Below are 20,793 nucleotides of genomic sequence, written 5' to 3'. Positions count from 1 at the left end.
CCAGATCTTGAGCACTGGATTTGAACGCAAGGAGATCTTGTCTCCTCTTCTTACTAATAACCGCTGACCGTTTACACTTCTCCCCAAACCCTCCACCCCGACAATTCTTCTTTTATTTATTTTGTTAGCTTGTTAGCTTTTATTTTTTAATCTTTTTTGGGGGGGGGAGGGGAGGGAGAGGGGGGTGCTGGGGGAGGAGGACTGTGGAGGTGTGAAGTCAGTCCTCTCATTGTCATTGTTTTTTCGTTGTTGTGGTTCTTTTTGCTCTTTTGCAGAGCCTCTCAGAAGAACCGTTTTTATGAATTTGGATTTTATTTTATTTTTTGTGATTGTGAGTAGGGGGTAGCTTTTATTGAGGAATATTTTTATTTGGCTTTGAAATCTTTTTGTTTTGTTTTTAGATATATATTATATAAATATATATTTTGGGGGGCGGGCAGGGCAGGAGGAAGGAACAGGACTCGGTCATGAGAAAGCAAAAGGTTATCTTGGAAAGGACGCATTGCGATGTCAAGTGAAGGCAGTAACGAAGGGTAGGCAGAGAGCAGGGAGATGTCGCTGCATCGGGCAGATTCTCTTTCTCTCGGTCTCTCTCTCTTTTTTGTGTGAAAAAAAGAAACCTTTTCTTTCTATCAAGGTGAGGCTTTGAGAAACGTGCCGAATTAGCAGAAGGCAATTGCTGTGGAACGAATAATGAACTGTATATTTTGCTAAGTGGACTAAGAGGAAGAAGAAAACACTATTCCTGATGACTGAATTCCCCCTCCCCTCCTTTCCCCTCCCCTAGATTTTAGGTTTCTGTGGGTTTTTATTATTGTTATTTTGTTCTCCGCCCCCTTCCCTTTGATCTTTCCTGTATCATATGTAAATATTGCAGGGCTGTCTTCGGCCTTGTTGTGCACCAAGCAAACTCTGGGTTTCTTAAGCTTCCTTTCTTTTTCCTCTTCTCATTCTGGGCCTCTTGATGCCGAAAACGTGAGCAATACTCTCTCCAGTTGGACCGTGACGAACCTCTTTCCCCTCCCCCTTTTTTATACCTTTTACTGTATAAGATTTTAAGACCTCTGGGAGTCTGGTGGGGTGGGGAGCAGGAGGAGGAGGAGGGCGCTTGGGGGGTGTTGGGGGGGGAGGGCGGGTTTGGAAAGAGTTGGGTGAGAGCTACTTGCATCATCTGGTGCGGAGGGGGGGCTGCTGTGTTGCTGAGCGGCTTGCGCCAGGCTCAGCATGCGGGCGTCGTGCCCCCCCTCTCATGTCGGTGCCAGCGCCCGCTTTAGAAAAGGGCTTCTTCAGCCACCACTGCTGGTCTCTGTTGACGCTTTGGGTGGATGTAACTCTCCCAATATTTACTGCTTCCTGCCAAGAGGGTGGGCAATAGCTTGCCGGGAGGGCGGGGGTGTCGAGGGCGTCTGTTCGCCCCCCCCCAATCTCCCTCACTTTTTACTGTAAAGGTGGGTGGTGATTCAGGCAAAAAAGGTGTGTGTGTTTGTGTGTTTTGCTAGTGAGAGAGACTTAGGCTGTGATCCCACACCCTCCTAAACCCATCCATCAAACCCAATGGGCATTATTTCTGAGTAAAGGCCACATCCATACCATACATCGAAAGCACATTGAATCCTGGGGGCTGTAGTTTGTCGAAGGGCGCAGAGAGTTGTTAAGAGACCCCCTGTTACCTTCCCAGAGTTACAGCTCTCAGAGTGGTTGAACCCTCAGTCCCCTCTTTCCAGGGGAATTGTGAAGGGGAGGGAAGGTCTCAGCACCAAAACAAACTGTGGTTCCCAGGATTATTATTATTATTTTGTAGGGGCGGGGAATTCATAGCTGTATTGAGTGGTTTTAACTGGTATGGTGTGAATGTGGCCCTGGATCTGGTAGAAAGGTTCTCAGGGTTCCTGTGAGTTTGGGGGGGGGAGAGAAGCTCTGGATCCCCCACCCTGTTTTACTATGCCAGGATACCGTTTGTTCTTAAGAAAGGCACATTTGAATCATAGAATTGTAGGGCTGGAAGGGCCCTGAAGGGTCACCTGTAGTTCACCCCCCTGCGATGCAAGGATCACAGCTAATTTTGCTGAGACTGACCCCACTGGGAAACCCGTCTTCCTGTCAGGGGCGAGGTGAGCAAAGTTTGCCTCCTGCGGTAGAAGTGGAAAGTGAAGGGCCACTCTGCACACATTCAGCGCTCTCTTTGAAGCAGAAAAGTTACCGTATTTTTCACTCTATAACACGCACCCGACCATAACACGCACGTAGTTTTTGGAGGAGGAAAATCCGTAGGCATGCCACCCGTAGGCATTCCCTCCATAACACGCACAGACATTTCCCCTTACTTTTTAGGAGTAAAAAAGTGAGTGTTATGGTGCAAAAAATACGGTAAATCCCCATTCATTTCCCCTTGCACAGGGGTCTGCAACCCGCGGCTCCGGAGCCGCATGTGGCTCTTTTACACCTTTGCCGCGGCTCCGGGCGGATACTAGCAAGGGGAGGAGGCGCATTGTGCGCCCCGACACTCCTCACTGTGGCGGGCGCTGTACTGGCTGTGACGTCGCATGGGGGCGGTGCGTGTGTTAGTCACGCACCGTCCCGACGTCACTTTCCCGCCCGCTGTCAGATCGTGGCTCCGGAGATATATTTGTTTTAAATGTCGCAATGGTTTTGCGGCTCCCAGTTGTTGTTTTTTCTTCGGAAATGGCTCCAAGTGGCTCTTTTTGTCTTAAAGGTTGCAGACCCCTGCCCTTGCACATGGCCCTATGCATCTTCCTTCGACTCATCTCGCGGGGGCCTTTCTTTGTCTTCCGCACACCTTCTATCAAGATTTGCTACTACAGTGGTACCTCTGGTTGCAAACGGGATCTGTTCCGGAGCTCCGTTCGCAACCTGATAGGAATGCAACCCGCATCTGCGCACACGTGCGGGTCGCGATTCGCCGCTTCTGTTCATGTGCGAGCGGCGAAACCCGGAAGTAACCCTTTCCGGTACTTCTGGGTCGCTGCGGGATGCAACCTGAAAAGGCATAACCTGAACTGAACGTAACAAGAGGTATGACTGTACACAGCCAGGGAGAGACTGGGAAGTGTGACGTGTGTCTCCCCTTGGAACAGGCATAGCCAGTCATGCTCTCTGGGTGTGACTGGACTACATCTCCCAGCCTTTGCCTGGCTGGCAGGTGGGGCCCAAGAGCAGCTACACTGGCTATCCACTCCCTAGGCCACATTTGCATGCCTCACCTGCACGCCTCATTTTCAAGCTACTTGCCTTTTTGCGGGACTCTTCCTTCCCCGCTCTTCTCGCTACCATGAGGACGGGCCGTAGCTCAGAGGCACAGAGTGCCTGCTTTAGGTGCAGAAGGTCCCAGGTTCATACCTTGGGGTCTGTGTAGACAGGAATAAGCTAGATGACCGATGAACTGACTTGTGCAAGGCAGCTTCTTTGTATGTGACATTCTGTGTGGTGAGTTGCTGCCCCAGAGTGGGCTTTTGGATTGCTTCTGACTACCATACTTGAATTCCGACCCCCCCCCCAGGCCCGTTTTTGGGGAACCAGTGGTCTCGCAGAGGCGAGCCATGGCTCCGTCCAGATGTAGATGTGGCCTTTCCAATGGATTTTGGGCATCACTAAGGTGGGAAGCAGGCAGATCCAACCCCTGTGAGGCCTCCTCCAGAGAGCGAAAGTGTGTGATGCGAAAGGATTCAGACATGCTGCAGCCATGTCCCTGCCTCTCTGCTTCAGCCTTTCAATAAGAGAACATTTTGGTGCCCGAAGGGCAAGATCCCAGTGGCGCCACTCCCTCTCCCCACACGCCTATCAATGGAGCTATCAGTCCAGTGTGATGATCTCCCATGCAACCTCCACTGAAATGAACGGCATATGTGCAAGAGTATCATAGTTCGTGACATCACAGGCACTAGCCACTGCGTTCTGCCTACTAACTGAAGGGCTCTTTCACAGCTGTTCCTTTCAGGGAGGCTTGTGCCAGGGACCTTCCTTCTGGATCTATTGCATGTAGGGAATGGTGTGGATGGGTGTTGTGTCATCTACATTTTGGCGGGACGGAAATGCCTTGGGCCCACCCTTCAAAGAATTGCCACTTTGGCAAGGAAGGAAGCTGTAGAATCTGCTGAGCCTCTTTGAGGTGGCAAGAGAAAATTGATCTATATATGTTTGGGGGGGAATGTGCAAAATCCCACTTGTCTCAGGTTCCTCTTTCCTGGCCCCTTTCTCCCGCACAGCCAACCAGCAGAGGGTCTCTCTGCCCATTGCATTACTTAGGCAGCGTTAAAAGGTGCCTCCACATCGTGCAGGTGTGGCAAATGTGCAGTTTGGGTAAGGGCCGTGATAGAGAGCATCTGCTTTGCATGCAGACTGTCTCGGGTCCAATCCCCCCCCCCCCACCATTGCCAGGTAGAACTAAGGCTCCTGTCCCAAACCATTGAGAGCCTCTGCCTGTCAGTGCAGACAATACTGAGCTACATGGACTAAGGGTCTGACTCTGTTTCAAGCAGCACTCCATCCATCCCTTGCTTGCAGCTTCCTCTTGGTGTGTGCATACTTAGTTGCAGGCTCCATTTCCTCTTTACATGTGTAATGCAATACTTCATGGGTGAGAATTTCCAGTTGCAATAAATCAATACCCTTTTGTTGCGGAGGCGGGGAGCTTAAATTTTCCTCTTCCGGGGCTGGGTCTGAAATCTGTTTAAACTTGAACCAAAGACCTTGTCTGAGCCTTTTCTTAAGATGCAGTCTGACACTTATGCCCAGGGAAAATAAAACACAGCTTCATCTTAAGTCAAATAATAATAATAATAATTTTTTTAGCGCCTTTCCTCAAACTTAGCCCCTATGAGCAAGAGACAAATCCAGCCTTCCCCAACCTGGTGCCCTCCAGATGTTTTGGGCTGCGTCAGCCCTCTGCCAATACGACCACGGCATCTACTCTAGCATTTCCATGCTGGCTGGAGGCTGATGGCAATTTTCGTCCAAAAGAAATGCAGAGCACACCAGGTTGTGGAAGTCTGGACACACAACAATGCCCAAAACAGAATCTTTGCTTCCTCAAGACTGGTGACTAGTGACCATTTCCCAAACAGCGTTGAAAGTAGCAGAAAAGAGCCGGCGTCATTTCCTGGGGGGTTCCTTTGTCCTGCTATAACAACTTCGGTCGAGCAGGTTTTTGAAATGACCAGAAGCCTACAGAACCTGTTTGACCAGGATCAGCTTAAACTTCATGCAGCCTGCAGGGGCTGCCCAGAGTTGGGAGTCCAGCAACATCTGGAGGGAAACAGATGTCCCTTATCCCTGCACTCACTTCAGAGTGCATGTTTTAATGCTGCTTTATTTGCGGGGGGGACTCCATGGAGGATAAAGCTGTAGAAGACTAATAGCTGCTGTGTTTTACCTCCACTGTTGGAAGCAGTGAACGCAGGTGAGGAAAGTTATTCCTGCGCTCAGGTTCTGCCTACGTGCTTCCCCAAAGAGGCACCTGGATGGCCACTGTGAGGGCAGGTGGCTGGACCAGATGGGCCCCCTTTGGCGTGATCCAGCAGGGCTCTTCTTGTGTTCTTATGGAGCCTCCAGGTCCAGAGACAGTCTATCTAAATTATTAGGTTCTTTGGGGCATTTGGCTCTACTGTGAGAACAAAGAGGCCAGACTAGATGAGCCTTTGGGTCTGATCCATCTGCAGGGCTCTTCATACATTCTTATGCATATAGAAAACCAGTGCGCCGTTCTTTGTGATGTACCCCAGCCCTCCTTCACCTGCTGATTTCATGTCACTAGGGAAGATTTCCTTAACTGGAACCTCCAAACCCAAGCGGCAGAAGCATCCACTTTGCATCCTTGGCATGTAATCCTGTGGGGCAGGGCTAGGAGGGACTCCGCTGCCAGTGTGGACAGTACTGAGCTAGACGAACCAATGGCCTGACCTGGAATAAGGCAGCTTCCTATGCTGCTGTTTAACTCGGAACCATGAGGACTAGCACCTTGTCAAAAGAAGGGCCCTAGGTCACCGGCAGAGCACTTTGCATGCAGAAGGTCCCAGGTTCTGTCCCCAATGGCATCTCTGGGCAAGACTGGGAGAGACCCCTGCCTCAGACACGGGAGAGCCACTGCCAGTCAGTGTAGGCAATACTGAGGAGATGATTCTGTATAAGGCAGCCCCCCTGCATCCTGAAGTGGAACAGTCCAGGTGTGAAGCCTTTTGACTGCTCATCAGCATCCGCCACCCCTTTCTGTTCTCTCTCTTTCTCTCTGCCTCATGCCCCCCTCCCTCTCTTTGGGGTGATGTCCTCGCTGCCTTGTCCTCAAACCCCAAGTCCCCACCTGAAGCAGGTCATAAATATTGGGAGAGTTCTCTTTTTTTATTCTTTTTCTTCTTTTTTTGCGGGGCGGGGGGGGTGGAGAGGGAAGGAGCGGGGGTGGGGTGGGATAACTTAGCGAATTAGTACTGGAAACACAAAGCAATAATTTTTGTTACTGAGACGAGTCTGTATGTCCTTTTTTTAAAAAAAGAAGAAGCGAAACTGCAGCCGCAATTTATTGGGTTTATTTTTATTCTCGAGTCTTCAGCCTTGGGGGGCTGCAGAGGGGGTGGGGGGACACACACAGCCGTGCCTCCCCCCTCGGTACACGCGCTGAGCTGCTTCTCCGACCACGTCCCTTACCTGCGGCGCCACCAAGATCCGGAGTTTGCGACTCTCTTGGCAATAGCCCAGGTGTCAGGGGGTGGGAGGGCCTGTGATTTGGGGGGGGGAGCTACTGCTGCTGTGTCTGTTCTTTTTTTTTTTAAGAGAAAAAAAAATAAAGCTGTGGTTTTTATTAAGCCAGTTTTATTATACGTCAATGTTCTCTCTCCATACCTGTAACCCCTTTTTCCAGATTTTCAGTTTTAAATTCCTAATAAATTATTTGAAAACGGCTTTTGGCTTTGTTGGTGTGGTTTGGAAGTGGGCGAATGCTGCCATGGAAGTGTGCGGAGTTTGCATCTAGAAATCTCCCTGCAGGGAGAATGGGCTGTTGGGGTGTGGCTCAGTGGCAAAACATCTCTGCATACAGAAAGTTCCCAGTTCGAATCCCAGCATCTCCAGGTAAACTGCTTGAGATTCTGGAGAGCTGCTGCCAGTCAGTGTAAGCTCAATAGGCCAGTGGCCTACCTCAGCATAGGGCAGCTTCCTGTGTTCCTGATTGGAAAGGGCAATTGTTCAGTGGCGGAGTGCCTGCTGAAGGTCCCTGCTCCAATCTCTGGCACCTCCAGGTAGAGCTGGGAATAGATCTGAAACCTGGGAAAGCTGCTGCCAGCCAGTGTTGACATCACTGAACTAGACGAACCAACATGTTCCACTGTGTTCCTGAGCTTCTAGAAACCAGAAAGGATGAGGGGAAGGGCTGTGACTCGGAGACAGAGCACCTGCCTCGCATGCAGAAGGCCCCAAGTTAAGTCCCCGGCAGCATCTTCAATGTCCCCTGTCTGAAGCCCTGGAGACCCACTGCCAGCCAGTGTAGGCAGCACTAAGCTAGATGGATCAGTGATCTGACAGGTAACAGGCAGCCTCGCTAAGTTCCTATGTTGTGGTGTGGTGGCGATGGTCCAATGGCATTTGATATTTTCTACCTGAGACTCCAAACCCTGAAGAAAGCCAAGAAGCAGAAGAATCAGTCACAAAGTGGCAACTTATGGGCCTCAATTATCCCTGACCACTGGCCATGCTGGCTGGAGCTGATGGAAGTTGGAGGGCTGCGGTTTCCCAACTCCTGGGGCAGATCAAGGCCTCCATCTTTGATGACCAGCATATTTCAAAGCAGAAACACTATAATAAAAGGCAAAACCCCATTTTTCCTCACAACAACCCTGCGGAGAGGAGAGTGACTGGCTCCCAAGGTCACCCGGTGATTTTGTGGGGGTGCTTATTGGTTCCTTTTTGTTTTGTTACACATTTTCTGTCCTCGTTTTGTATTTTTATTTCGTGAACTGCCCTGTGATCTTCGGTTGGAGGGTGGTGCACCAATTTAATACAGTGGTACCTTGGGTTACATACGCTTCAGGTTACATACGCTTCAGGTTACAGACTCCGCTAACCCAGAAACAGTACCTCGGGTTAAGAACTTTGCTTCAGGAGGAGAACAGACATTGTTCTCCGACGGCGCATTAGCAGCTGGAGGCCCCATTAGCTAAAGTGGTGCTTCAGGTTAAGAACAGTTTCAGGTTAAGAACGGACCTCCGGAACGAATTAAGTACTTAACCCGAGGTATCACTGTAAATGAAAATATTCCGCCTGCACAAGCCCCATTGAAATCAATAGGCGCGCATTTCCGCCTCCTCCCAAACCCTTGAGCCAGCCTGCTCCTTCGCAAGTGCTGCTCTCCCAGGGCTTGGGGTCTGCAGAAGGAGTGTAACTGGATTGCCGCCAGTGTCCTGTTACGTCTTGGAAATCTGGGTAGCCGCCAATGTCCTGAGAGCAGGCCCTCCTGGCCACTCGAGCTGATGTGCTGTTTAGTACCGGGAAACGAGGACATTCTTGGAACTGAGGAATAGCCACGTGGTGGGTCTGCTGTTGACCCTAAGCTGGAGTGAGTTGCCCAATCGGAGGCGTTTTAAAAACAGCCGTTTCTCCTTCCCTTTTAGCCTGGCACAGCGGTAATGTGTGTGTGTGGGGGGGGGCACCTGTTGATTTTCGCACAATCAATTTACGAATGATTTCCATTTGCACAGGTGTCATTAGCCAGCAGAATGCAGCTTAAGTGCTGTGTGTGTGTGTGTGTGTGTGTGTGGAGTGCTTGCCAAGCACCCAAGCCATCTTTTTTTTTTAATAATAATAATATATTTATTGTCATTGCCCCCTTCGGGGACAACGAAATTACTTGACTGCTCCATAAAAACACTAATTAAACAATACAGTATAATACAGCAAGGGAGATTAGATGACTTTCAAAGTCTGGGCTTCCCATTCAGGGCCGAGATCACTCTGGAGAAGAAGCTGTTCTTAAGACGGCTCGTTCTCGTCTTCATCGTCCTGTATCTCCGTCCCGACGGCAGGAGCTCGAAGAGACAGTGACCAGGATGCGATGGATCTTTTACTATCTCCAGTGCCTTCCTATGGCACCTTGTGGCATAAATCTTGGGGTTGCTTTTGTCGCAGCCAAGGCCAATGGGAGCTAGCGTGGAATAGTGGTTAGAGTGCTGGACTAGGCCCTGGGAGAGACCAGGGCTCGGATCCTGACTTGGCCGTGAATCTCACTGGGTGACCTTGCGTCAGGCAGTCACTAACTCTAAAACCCACCCTACCTCACAGGGTTGTTTTGAGAATAGAATGGAGAGCAGGAGAACTCTCTAGGCCATCTTGAGCTCCCTGGATGAAAGGTGAGATAGACATGGAATTAAAGAACAGATAAAATCTCGTGTGATTCTGAAAATAAATTCTCAAATTGATGGCAGCCTATTTCATGTGGCCAGGTGTACTTGAAATGATTTCGCTGTGTTGGCGGTCGGATCCACAATATCATTTCTTAAGCGGCATGAATGGAAAAGTTCAAGAGGCCCCAAAGGTTTGTGGTAGAGCGCTGTGGGTTAAACCACAGAGCCTAGGGCTTGCTGATCAGAAGGTCGGCGGTTCGAATCCCCGCAACGGGGTGAGCTCCCGTTGCTCGGTCCCTGCTCCTGCCAACCTAGCAGTTCAAAAGCACGTCAAAGTGCAAGTAGATAAATAGGTACTGCTCCAGCGGGAAGGTAAACAGCGTTTCTGTGCGCTGCTCTGGTTTGCCAGAAGCGGCTTAGTCATGCTGGCCACATGACCCGGAAGCTGTACGCCGTCTCCCTCGGCCAATAAAGCGAGATGAGCACCGCAACCCCAGAGTCGGGGTACCTTTACCTTTTATATTTCTATCATTCATTCAATGGATATGCCACCCTTCTTTCTGAAGGAGTCCAGCATGGCAAACACAGCCATAGTAAAACATATTTTTTATAAAAAAATAGAGCATTCTTAAAACATTCTAAAAAACAGTTTTAAACACTTCATTCCATGATCTCAGAGTTTCCAGAAACAGTGCATATCAGCCATCAAATGCCCGGGCAAAAAGATGTTTTCAAATCCATCCTGAATGTCAGTAATGAGACAGGCATGCAGACCTCACCAAAGAGAGCATTCCAGAACCGGGGAACCACCACCGAAAAGGCCCCGTCACAGGTCAGTGCCAACTGAGCAGCCCCTGGTGGCATCAAGGCCTTGCTTTTTGATTGTAGGTTCCAAGACGGTGGTTAATGGTTGAACATGTGTACCCACTTGTAATGAGGCCTTGGAGAGACTGAACAGACCATCCTTCTCTAGCCACCCAGAGTGGTTGGGGCAACCCAGTCAGATGGGCAGGGTACAAATAATAAAATGATGATGATGATTGTCTGGCACCATCAGTGCCTTCCATCAGTTGGGAGGGCTCTCTTGTTCAATCCTGGCACCTCCACTTAGGTTAGGAAAAAACTGGGGGAGGCTAGCAGGGGCAAACTGGTCCTTATAGTTCTAAAACAGACAACCTGGGGCAGGAGGAATTTGGGATTTGCTTTGCCCGTTGCCCAGGAATCCTAATTTAAGCTGTTTTGCATCCAGCAACTGTTCTCCTTTGCTATTCCTTCCAAGATTAGTCCTGGCTGCAAAAACTGGCTATGTGGGTTGAGTCCCAGCTTGAATCAAGTGGTGAATAGAATAGAATAGAATAGAATTTATTATTTATACACGGCCCATCTGGCTGGGTTTCCCCAGCCACTCTGGGCAGCTTCCAACAAAACATTAAAATACAATAGTCTGTTAAACATTAAAAGCTTCCCTAAAGAGGGCTGCCTTCAAATGTCTTCTAAAAATTTGGTAGTTGTTCTTCTCTTTGACAACTGGTGGGAGGGCATTCCACAGGGTGGGTGCCACTACCGAGAAGGCCCTCTGCCTGGTTCCCTGTAACCTCACTTCTCGCAGTGAGGGAACCGCCAGAAGGTCCTCGGCACTGGACCTCAGCATCCAGGCGGAATGATGGGGGTGGAGACGCTCCTTCAGGTATACTGGACCGAGGCCGTTTAGGGCTTTAAAGGTCAGCAGCAACACTTTGAATGGTGCTCGGAAATGTACTGGGAGCCAATGTAGGTCTTTCAAGACCGGTGTTATGTGGTCTCGGCGGCCGCTCCCAGTCTCCAGTCTAGCTGCCGCATTCTGGATTAACTGTAGTTTCCGGGTCACCTTCAAAGGTAGCCCCACCTAGAGCACAGGGTGGTGGAAAAACCACCAGGGTTATGTTTTTAAAAGGGTGTTTGTGAAACGAGATTCCTCTCTAGCGAAGGCTAAGCTGCGTATTGGAAAGGGAAACGGCTGCTTTTCCATTGGCCTTGCTTGACACTCAAGCCACCACCCCAGTCAACCTCTAACGGAAGAAGGATGCTTATAGAAAGGTAAACAGGGCACTCTTATCTCGGATCCAGGTGCCAAGGGGAGGGCAGGGTATAAAGATGCAGGGAGGTGAAGGACGGCTACTAGGACTTGGACGCCTGACGAAATGAACCTCGCCCTCCTCCTAGTTCTCCTGGCATCAGGTGAGTTGCAACCCAGTGAAGTTGCGAATTCCTTGCTTTGCAGATGCATTCTGATCGGCCTGGAAAGATGGGTTTTTTTAGGGTTGTTGGGTTTTTTTTTGCTATTTGGGTGGTTCAATAAACTTGTGGATTTAGAGGAAACCATCTGTATGTCTGGTTCAGACAATGGGTGCCTTTAAAAAGCAAAAAAAAAGTCGTCTTGGTGGCTCCTTCCTCCTTCCACTTTGGAACTCCCCATTTTTTGCAAGTGAAATATTGCAATCACAAGTATTTGGAGTGCAAACTGCTGTGTGTGATCTAATCTCTGTAATATTGCACAAGCCCCTTCATGGGGGAAATTTCTAAAAGACTGGAAGACAGTCTTCTTGCTTTTCTTTGAAATCATTGGATACAATTTGCCCCGAGCAAGAGTTTTATAATATTTAAAGCACCCTGGCCTATGAATCACCATTCTGTGTACCTCTTGAAGCATGGGTGTATCCAGGATTTATGTTGGGGGGCAGGACTTTTGTTGGGGGTGCAGAATCTGCGATGCGATTGGTCAGTTAGTTATTTTTATTGTTCCATTATTTTAATGTTGTATTTTATTTTTGTTTTTAAGTTGTAATCATTCATCTTGTTTTTATTATTGCTTGTAAGCCGCTCTGAGCCCGGCCTTGGCTGGGGAGGGCGGGGTATAAATAAAAAAAAATTATTATTATTATTATTATTATTATTATTATTATTATTATTATTATTATTTGTTTCCTAGCGGGCACTGCCCATGCTGCCGTCCTACGGAACCTGTGGCAATTCCGTAACATGATCAAATGCACCATGCCATCCAGTGACCCCCTCAGGGATTACAACAACTACGGCTGCTACTGCGGCTTGGGGGGCAGCGGGACGCCAATTGATGCCCTGGACACGTAAGCAGCCATCTTTCTTAAAGCACTCGGCATTGTGTATTCTCATTGCTCGGCACTGTGTATTCTCATTGTGATTTTGAGATGAGGTAGGTCCTGCTGGAGCAAACGTCCCCAACTGTCTGGCTTCCAAATGTTTTGGACTACAGCTCCCATCAGGCCTGGCCAGCGCAGCACAATGGGAGTTGTAGTCAAAGCACCTGAAAGGCATTCAGTTGCAGAAGCCCATTTTCTGGGAAGAACCTGCCTTGCCACTCACTCACTCTTTTTAAAAAATATATGTATATATTGATGCTCTACAGGTTTATACATTTCACTAATTTTACGACCATTTTAACGTTTCAAAACTTGACTTCCTTCCCCCCCTCTTTCTGTAGTTCTTTAAATTTATTTTTAATATCTTCTGCATATCTGAAATTAACTTAATTTGCTCATTTATTTATCTGCTTCAAATATATACACTTATAAAACTGCAGGTGATTACAATAATCCTGCCAATGTTCTTATCTGTTTACATTTTATCTGCAAATATTCAGCAAACCATTTCCATTCTTTTATAAAAAGTCTGTTGTCTTGACTTCTTAATTCTTCCGGATGCCTTGCCACTCTCTGGATTAGGTAGAGAGCTTGGTCTCTTCCAGCAAGAAAGCTTTCTGAATTTTTGTCAGGCGCCGGGAGAACCGTTCTGAATCTTTTTCTTTTTCTTTCTGCTTCCTGAGTAGCTGCTGCCAAATCCACGACAACTGCTATTCCGCAGCCAAGAAGCACCCGGACTGCACTTTCATCCTGGACAATCCTTACACAAAGACCTACTCCTACACCTGCTCTGGCACCGAAATCACCTGTACAGGTAAAGGCACTTCATATGCCATGCTTAGCAGAGGCTCTGGCACAGTTGGTAATGCACATGCTTTCTTCTCCGCAAGTGGAACAGATTCTCTTTGACTTGAGGTTTTGAAACATAGCTTGGATGGCCACTTCTCAGGGATTCTTCAGATACAATTCCTGGATTGTAGAAGACCCCTGGGGTCCCTTCTACCAACTCTACAATTCTATAACCTTGGATCTGGTCCCAGGCTTGTGCTGTCAGACCCCCCCCTTTCCCCAAGCTGGTGCCCTCCAGACATGGCTGAACTACAACTCCCATCATGCCTGCTCTGGCTAATGGGAGTTGGAATCCAGCAACACCTGGAAGGCCTGTTTCCTTTCCTAATGCCTGGTATAGTTAAAGGTTTATGCCAGGGCTTCTCAAACTTGGGTCTCCAGCTGCTTATGGACTACAGTTCCCATCGTCCCTGGCCACTGGTCCTGCTAACCAGGGATGATGGGAGTTGTAGTCCAAAAACCAGCTGGAGACCCAAGTTTGGGAAGCTCTGGTTTATTTGTATGATTACAAATCAGATGTGGGTGGAAAATATGTGAGGACGATACAGAGACACTGGCGTGCGAGCGTTTAGGTCAATTGGATCTGCCTTACAAGGGGGGTGAGCGAATGAGGGCAATTTCAAGCTGAAGGGTTTGTGTGGATTAGTGGAACCACTGTTGAAGATCCAGGACACCTAAAAGGAAGCAGCTCTTTGTGCAACACATAGTTAATCTATGGAACTCCCTCCTGCAGGAGACAATAACAGCCACCAACCTAGACAGCTTTAAAACATGCAAATTCATGGAGGAGGCTATAAATGGCTATTAGCTCTACTGGCTATGCTCTGCCTTCACAGTTAGAGACAGTGATGCTTCTGGCCACTGTGGGAGCAGGATAGTGGACCAGATGGGCCATTGGTCTGATTCAGCAGGCTTCTCTTAAGTTCTCATTCGTTCATTCATTCATTCATTCAATTTATATTCTGCACTTCCTCCCAAAGGAGCCCAATAGCAAACACATCCATCCATTCTCTCTCCCAAACATGGGCATAGCCAGAATTTATATCAGGGGGAACGATGCAATTGGTCAATTAGTTAAGTATTTTTTTTTATTTGATTGGGGGGGGGCAGCTGCTCCCTCTGCACCCTGCTGGCTATGCCCATGCTTCCAAACATTCTAAAAACAGTTTAAAACATTTTCTCATCCAGTGATCTCTCGGTTGCCAGGAACAGTATTCTTCAACCAACCAGCAGAGGACAGGAATGTTTTTAAATTCCCCTTGAAAGTCAGCAACGAGGGAGGCAGCTGCATCCTCACCAGAGGGAGGGCATTCCACAAACATGGAGCCACCACTGAAAAGGCCCTGCCAGGGGGGAGGGGGGTCAGCAACGCCTCATGGCAGAGGCACTGCCACCGAGACCTCACATGCTGATGGTTGCTATTGGGGAAGGGACTTGTTTGGTTAACTTGCGTCCCAAGACACTTACGACGTTATATGCTCGTGCTACCACTTTGAATCAAACTCAGAAGTCCACTGGTAACCGACCTAAACTCTGGCAGTTTTAAAGGTATTTGGGGACTGTGTCCCCAGGAGGCCGTGGGCAGTATTTACTTTCCTAAAAGGGAGAGGGTGGGTCACCTGGGCTCAAGCGCACCTGAACTCCTGATTCCCCTGTCTTCTCCCAAATCTTCTTTCTCCAGAAAAGAATAACGAGTGTGAGGCTTTCATCTGTAATTGTGACCGCAGTGCAGCCATCTGTTTTGCGGGGGTTCCGTACAACAAGGATTACAAGAACCTGGATACCAGCAAATACTGCAAGTGATGTTTGGGGCAACCCAGTTCAAAAGGCCCTTTACAGGCTCCTCAAGAAGGGGAGCTATCGGAGACCCGGCTTAAAAGAAAACGTCATGCTGAGTTTGTTTGCTGCTGCAAATTTAGGAGGATTGTTTCGTGTGATTTTTTTATGAAGGTGTGCTGGTGGGTGGGTGATTCCCTGAAATCCTTTAAATGTGCGAATAATAAATAAATGAATGAACAAACAAACAAACAAACTGGGGCAGGGTGTGTGTGTGTTTGTGAATGGAGTCTTCTACCACAAGGGGGCTCCTGCCTCCACCCTGAGTAATAAAATAATTCCATGCTAGGGGTTATCCTTAGGAAAGGAATTGGAAAATAAAACTGCTGCTATGAAAGGGTTGTCGTACAAATCTATGTTGCAGCTGCAGTTCTGGGTGCCTTGCCTCAAAAAGGATATCGTAGAGTTGGAAAAGGTTTAGAAAAGGGAAATGCAAATGATGAAGGGGATTGACTGCCCTGTGAAGAAAAGCTGTAGCATTAGAGGCTTATAGACTCATAGGTAAAGGTACCCCTGACCATTAGGTCCAGTCACGGATGACTCTCGGGTTGTGCACTCATCTCGCTCTATAGGCCGAGGGAGCAGGTGTTTGTCCACAGACAGCTTCCGGGTCATGTGGCCAGCATGACTAAACCATTTCTTTGCAAATCAGAGCAGCACACAGAAACGCTGTTTACCTTCCCACCGGAGTGGTGCCTATTTATCTACTTGCACTTTGATGTGCTTTTGAACTGCTAGGTTGGCAGGAGCAGGGACTGAGCAACGGGAGCTCACCCTGTCGTGGGGATTCGAACTGCCGACCTTCCGGTTGGCAAGCCCTAGGCTCTATGGTTTAGACCACAGTGCCACCCGCGTCCCTTCAGACTCATAGAATTGCTTTAAAAGAAGATTGGACAAATTCACGGAGGAGAGGGATATCAGTAGCCACTAGCTGTGATGGGTGTGCTCAGGCTTCAAGGTTGGAGACAGCACCGCTCCTGAATCCTAGTTGCCAGAAACTACAGGAAATGAGAGTGTTCAGGTGTTCGAGTCCTGCTTGCTGGTTTCCTATGGAGGCACCTGGTTGGAAATTAAAATACTTTATTGTCACTTGTACAACTTGTGTACAATGAGATTACACGAGCACCCCCCCCCTCAGCTCTCTTAGTCTTAATTCCCCTCGTTTACTGACGCACACCCACCGAACCCGAAAGTCAGTTGCCCTGTTGTTATCTTTTCATTCAGCAGCCTAACAGCCCCCGACAGAAGCTGTTAATCCTACTTCTATATCTTCTGCCTGAGGGCAGGAGATCAAGAAAGTGCTGGCCAGGGTGTGAATCATCCCTGAGAATTTCCGTCACTCTCCTGAGGCAACATTCTTCCGCTATTTCATGCAGCGGATTCACGGGCAGCCCATAATATCTTGTGCTGTATTCATCACCCTCTGTAGGCACTTCCTATCAGATGATGTCAAACCAGCGTATCACATCGTGATGCAGTATGAAAGGACACTTTCTATTGTTGACCGGTAGAAGGAGATCATCAAATGTTGACTGACATTGTTCTTCCGCAATACAGTGGTACCTCGGGTTACATATGTTTCAGGTTACATACACTTCAGGATACAGACTTCGCTAACCCAGAAATAGTACCTTGGGTTAAGAACTTTGCTTCAGGATGAGAACAGAAATCGTGTGGCGGCAGCGGGAGGCCCCATTAGCTAAAATACATATAAAAAATACATAAAAAAGCACAAAAAAGAAAATAGTTCATTTTCTTAAATATTATTTCCATAACCCTCTTTCATGACTTCCTCACGTCTCCCTTTTCTGCGTTCCTACTTACAAAATCATGTTCCGCAATACTTCACCTTCTCTCAAAATTTGTTTTAAATTGTACATTTCAACAATTATGTCTCCATCTTTTACCTTTTGTTATCAAATATTCAAAATATTTAAACTTGACATAATATTATTCAAATTTCATCCTTGTTCTTATAGTTCAGTTATTTTCATACTTCTTTCCACTAGGTTACTAATGCCATGTTGTTTTTATATCCTGCATCATTTTAACATTCATACAGTTTACAATGCTTTTCCAAATAGTCCTTGAATTTTTTCCAGTCCTCTTCCACTGTCTCTTCTCCCAGGTCTCGGATTCTGCCGGTCATTTCTGCCAATTCCATGTAGTCTATCAGTTGCATCTGCCATTCTTCCAGAGTGGGCAAATCTTGAGTCTTCCAATACTTTGCGATGAGTATTCTTGCTGCTGTTGTCGCATACATAAAGAAAGTTCGGTCCTTCTTTAACACCATTTGGCCGACAATGCCCAAAAGGAAGGCCTCTGGTTTCTTACGGAAGGTATATTTAAATACCTTTTTTAACTCATTATAGATCATTTCCCAGAAAGCCTTAACCTTTGGGCATGTCCACCAAAGGTGAAAGAATGTTCCTTCAGTTTCATATGATACTCTATTATGAGGCAGCATGTTTGTGCTGGGTTAAAGAATGGGTAAAGTTGGAGAATAAGGAACTATTAGATCTTGAAGGGTTTAACAATAAATTCGGGTGGCATGCGTACCTATGGAGTGACAAAAAGAGGGTACATAAGGGATTTACATATCATATTTTTAGAGGTGCACTAATAGAGGTTTGGGATAGATATAAAAACATACTAGAACCAAAAATCCCGCACTGGTTATCCCCGTTAGAAATGATGTGTATAAAAAAAGTCAATATGAGAGGGAAGTGGGGAAACTATGGAGAAATGGTTATTAATGAAGGAGGGAAGTGGAAATTAAAACCTTATGACCAAGTTAAGGAGTAAACATACGATTGGCTACATTACTTTCAGATAAATGAAATGTTTAAAAAAGAGCTGAAGGAAAGAAATTATGTAGAAAAAGAATCAACCTTTCAAAAAGAGATAATAAATAACGAATATAAAAATCTGTCAAAAATGTATAAATTACTATTGGAGTGGTACACGAAGGATGAGGAGGTGAAAGCGGTGATGGTAAAATGGGCAAGGGACTTTGGTTATAATGTTCAACTAGAGGATTGGGAAAGGTTGTGGAAAGAGAATATAAAATTTACGGCTTGCATGTCACTGAGGGAAAATATAATGAAAATGCTCTACAGATGGTACCTGTCACCCACTAAATTGGAAAAGATGTATAAGGTGGACAACAAATGCTGGAAATGTAGACATAAAGAAGGGACTTTCTTCCATCAGTGGTGGGAGTGTAAGAAAGTTAAAAGCTTTTGGGAGGAGATATACAATGAGATGAAAAAGATGTTGAAGTATACTTTCGTGAAAAAACCAGAAGCATTTTTATTAGGTATTGTAGGGAAGGACGTCAAAAGAAAGGATTGTAGACTTTTTCAGTATGCGGTGACAGCTGCCAGAATTGTGTTAGCCCAGAAGTGGAAGCAGGAAGAGGTCCCAACGGTAGAAGAGTGGAGAATAAAATTGACAGAATACGCTGAATTGGATAAATTAACAGGGAAAATCAGATATACTAAGGATCAAAAATTCATAAAGGACTGGGAGAAATTTGTGTGTAATCTGGAAAATAATTATGTTGTAAAAATAACGCTAGTGGGATTCAAACAGGCTTTGTAAAGAACCAATAAATATTGTTTAGTAGAGATTATGAGGAAGGGTGAAATAATTGGCAATATGAAAAAAAAGATGAAATGTGTACCAAAAGGATAATTATGAATGATGTCAGCGACGTTGATGGAAGTTCAAAATGGATATGATTTGTTGTACAATGGTTGTGTTTTCTTTATAAAGTGTTTTCTTTTTCTTTTTCTTTTTATTTCTTTTTTCTCTGTATTTTATATTTCTTTTTTTTTTGAAACTTTAATAAATATTAAAAAAAAAAAAGAATGTTCCTTCAGTTTCCTTACATTTCCAACATTTGTTGTCTGGCAAGTGATATATTTTTGCAAGCTTGACTGGGGTCATGTACCACCTATATATCATTTTCATAATATTTTCTTTCAAGGCATCCATCCAAGGCAATCCATAACCGTTCCCAGTCAGCAAACATAATATTATAACCAATGTCTTGCACCCATTTTATCATTGCTGATTTAACCGTTTCATCCTGAGTGTTCCATTTTAACAGCAAGTTATACATTTTTGAAAGCACTTTAGTTTTTGGTTCTAACAGTTCTGTTTCTAATTTTGATTTTTCCACCTGGAAGCCTGTTTTTTTATCCAAATTAAAAGCCTCCCTGATCTGAGCATAATGTAGCCAGTCTCACACTTTATCCTTTAATTTCTCAAAACTCTGCAATCTCCATGTGTCTCCATCTTTTTCTACTATTTCCCAATATTTTGGCCAATTGGCCTCCATATTGAGTCTTTTCTGGGCCTTAGCTTCCATTGGTGACAACCACCTTGGGGTCTTATTTTCTAACAAATCTTTGTATCTTATCCAGACATTAAACACTGCCTTCCTGACAATATGGTTCTTGAAAGCTTTATGAGCTTTAACCTTGTTGTACCACAGATATGCATGCCACCCAAATACATTATTGAACCCTTCCAAATCCAAAACATCAGTGTTCTCCAGAAGTAGCCAATCTTTCAACCAGCAAAAAGCTGCTGATTCATAATACAATTTCATGTCTGGCAGTGCAAACCCCCCCTTTCTTTCGCATCTGTTAATATTTTAAATTTTATTCTGGGCTTTTTGCCCTGCCAGACAAACCTAGAAATATCTCTTTGCCACTTCTTGAAACACTCCATCTTGTCCACAATCTGCAAGGTCTGAAACAAAAACAACATTTTTGGCAATACATTCATTTTTATAACAGCAATTCGACCCAACAAGGAAAGTTTCAATCTTGACCAAATTTCTAAATCCTTTTTGATTTCTGACCAACATTTTTCATAATTGTCTTTAAACAAATTCAATTTTTTTGCTGTCATGTTTACCCCTAGGTATTTCACCTTCTTAACCACATTTAAATCTGTCTCCTTCTGAAACCTTTCTTTCTCTGCATTTGTCAATTTTCCCCCCAAAACCTTGGTTTTCTGCTTGTTTAATTTAAATCCCGCCACCCGACCAAATTCTTGAATCAGTTCCAATACCCTTTTCGTACTAGATTCCGGCTCCTGTAGTGTCAAAACAAGGTCATCTGCAAAAGCTTTAAGTTTATATTGTTTAGCTCCGACCTGAATTCCTTCAACCAGCCGGTCCTCTCTAATCATGTTCAAGAGCACCTCCAGGACCGAAATAGATAACAATGGGGAGATAGGACAACCCTGTCGTGTTCCTTTTTCAATCTTAAACTCTTCTGTCACCACATTGTTTACTATCAATTTTGCCTTTTGTTCTGAATAGATTGCTTCTATACCATTTTCAAACCCCCGTCCCACTCCCATCCCTCTAAGGTTTCCCTTCATAAATTTCCATGAGATATTGTCAAAGGCCTTCTCTGCATCAATAAAGATCAATACTGCTCTTGTATTGGTATTCATCTGCAAAAGTTCCAAGATGTCAATAATGTTCCTTGTATTGTCAGACAAATGTCTACCTGGAAGAAAGCCTGCCTGGTCCTTATGAATCACTTCATTTAACACTCTTTTTAATCTATTTGCCAAAATTTCTGCAA

The 20,793-nt window shown here is 46.1% G+C and overlaps 1 protein-coding gene across 1 annotated transcript; it reads left to right on the top strand.

The window, feature by feature from the left end:
* The first annotated feature begins 11,412 nt into the window (after window positions 1–11,412).
* On the top strand, window positions 11,413–15,380 carry LOC310694995 (phospholipase A2, minor isoenzyme-like). Its single transcript, XM_083478955.1, has 4 exons — window positions 11,413–11,558; window positions 12,310–12,466; window positions 13,186–13,313; window positions 15,030–15,380. Exons 1-4 carry the CDS (start codon window positions 11,522–11,524, stop codon window positions 15,149–15,151), a joined length of 444 nt encoding a protein of 147 aa, XP_083335081.1. The 5' UTR covers window positions 11,413–11,521; the 3' UTR covers window positions 15,152–15,380.
* The last annotated feature ends 5,413 nt before the right edge of the window (window positions 15,381–20,793 follow it).

This window comes from Podarcis liolepis (assembly GCF_965112155.1).
Source record: "Podarcis liolepis genome assembly, chromosome: 15".
In the NCBI taxonomy this organism is placed as follows: domain Eukaryota; kingdom Metazoa; phylum Chordata; class Lepidosauria; order Squamata; family Lacertidae; genus Podarcis; species Podarcis liolepis.
Note: the sequence above shows the minus strand (reverse complement) of the source record. Positions and strands in the feature narration are given on the sequence as shown.

Bases quoted from the DNA above. Each gene is read 5' to 3' on its own strand.
- LOC310694995 (XM_083478955.1), top strand. From the start codon at position 11,522: ATGAACCTCGCCCTCCTCCTAGTTCTCCTGGCATCAG. The intron at 12,467-13,185 runs GTAAGCAGCCAT...CTTCCTGAGTAG, and splicing joins CCAATTGATGCCCTGGACAC to CTGCTGCCAAATCCACGACA. The intron at 13,314-15,029 runs GTAAAGGCACTT...TTCTTTCTCCAG, and splicing joins CACCGAAATCACCTGTACAG to AAAAGAATAACGAGTGTGAG.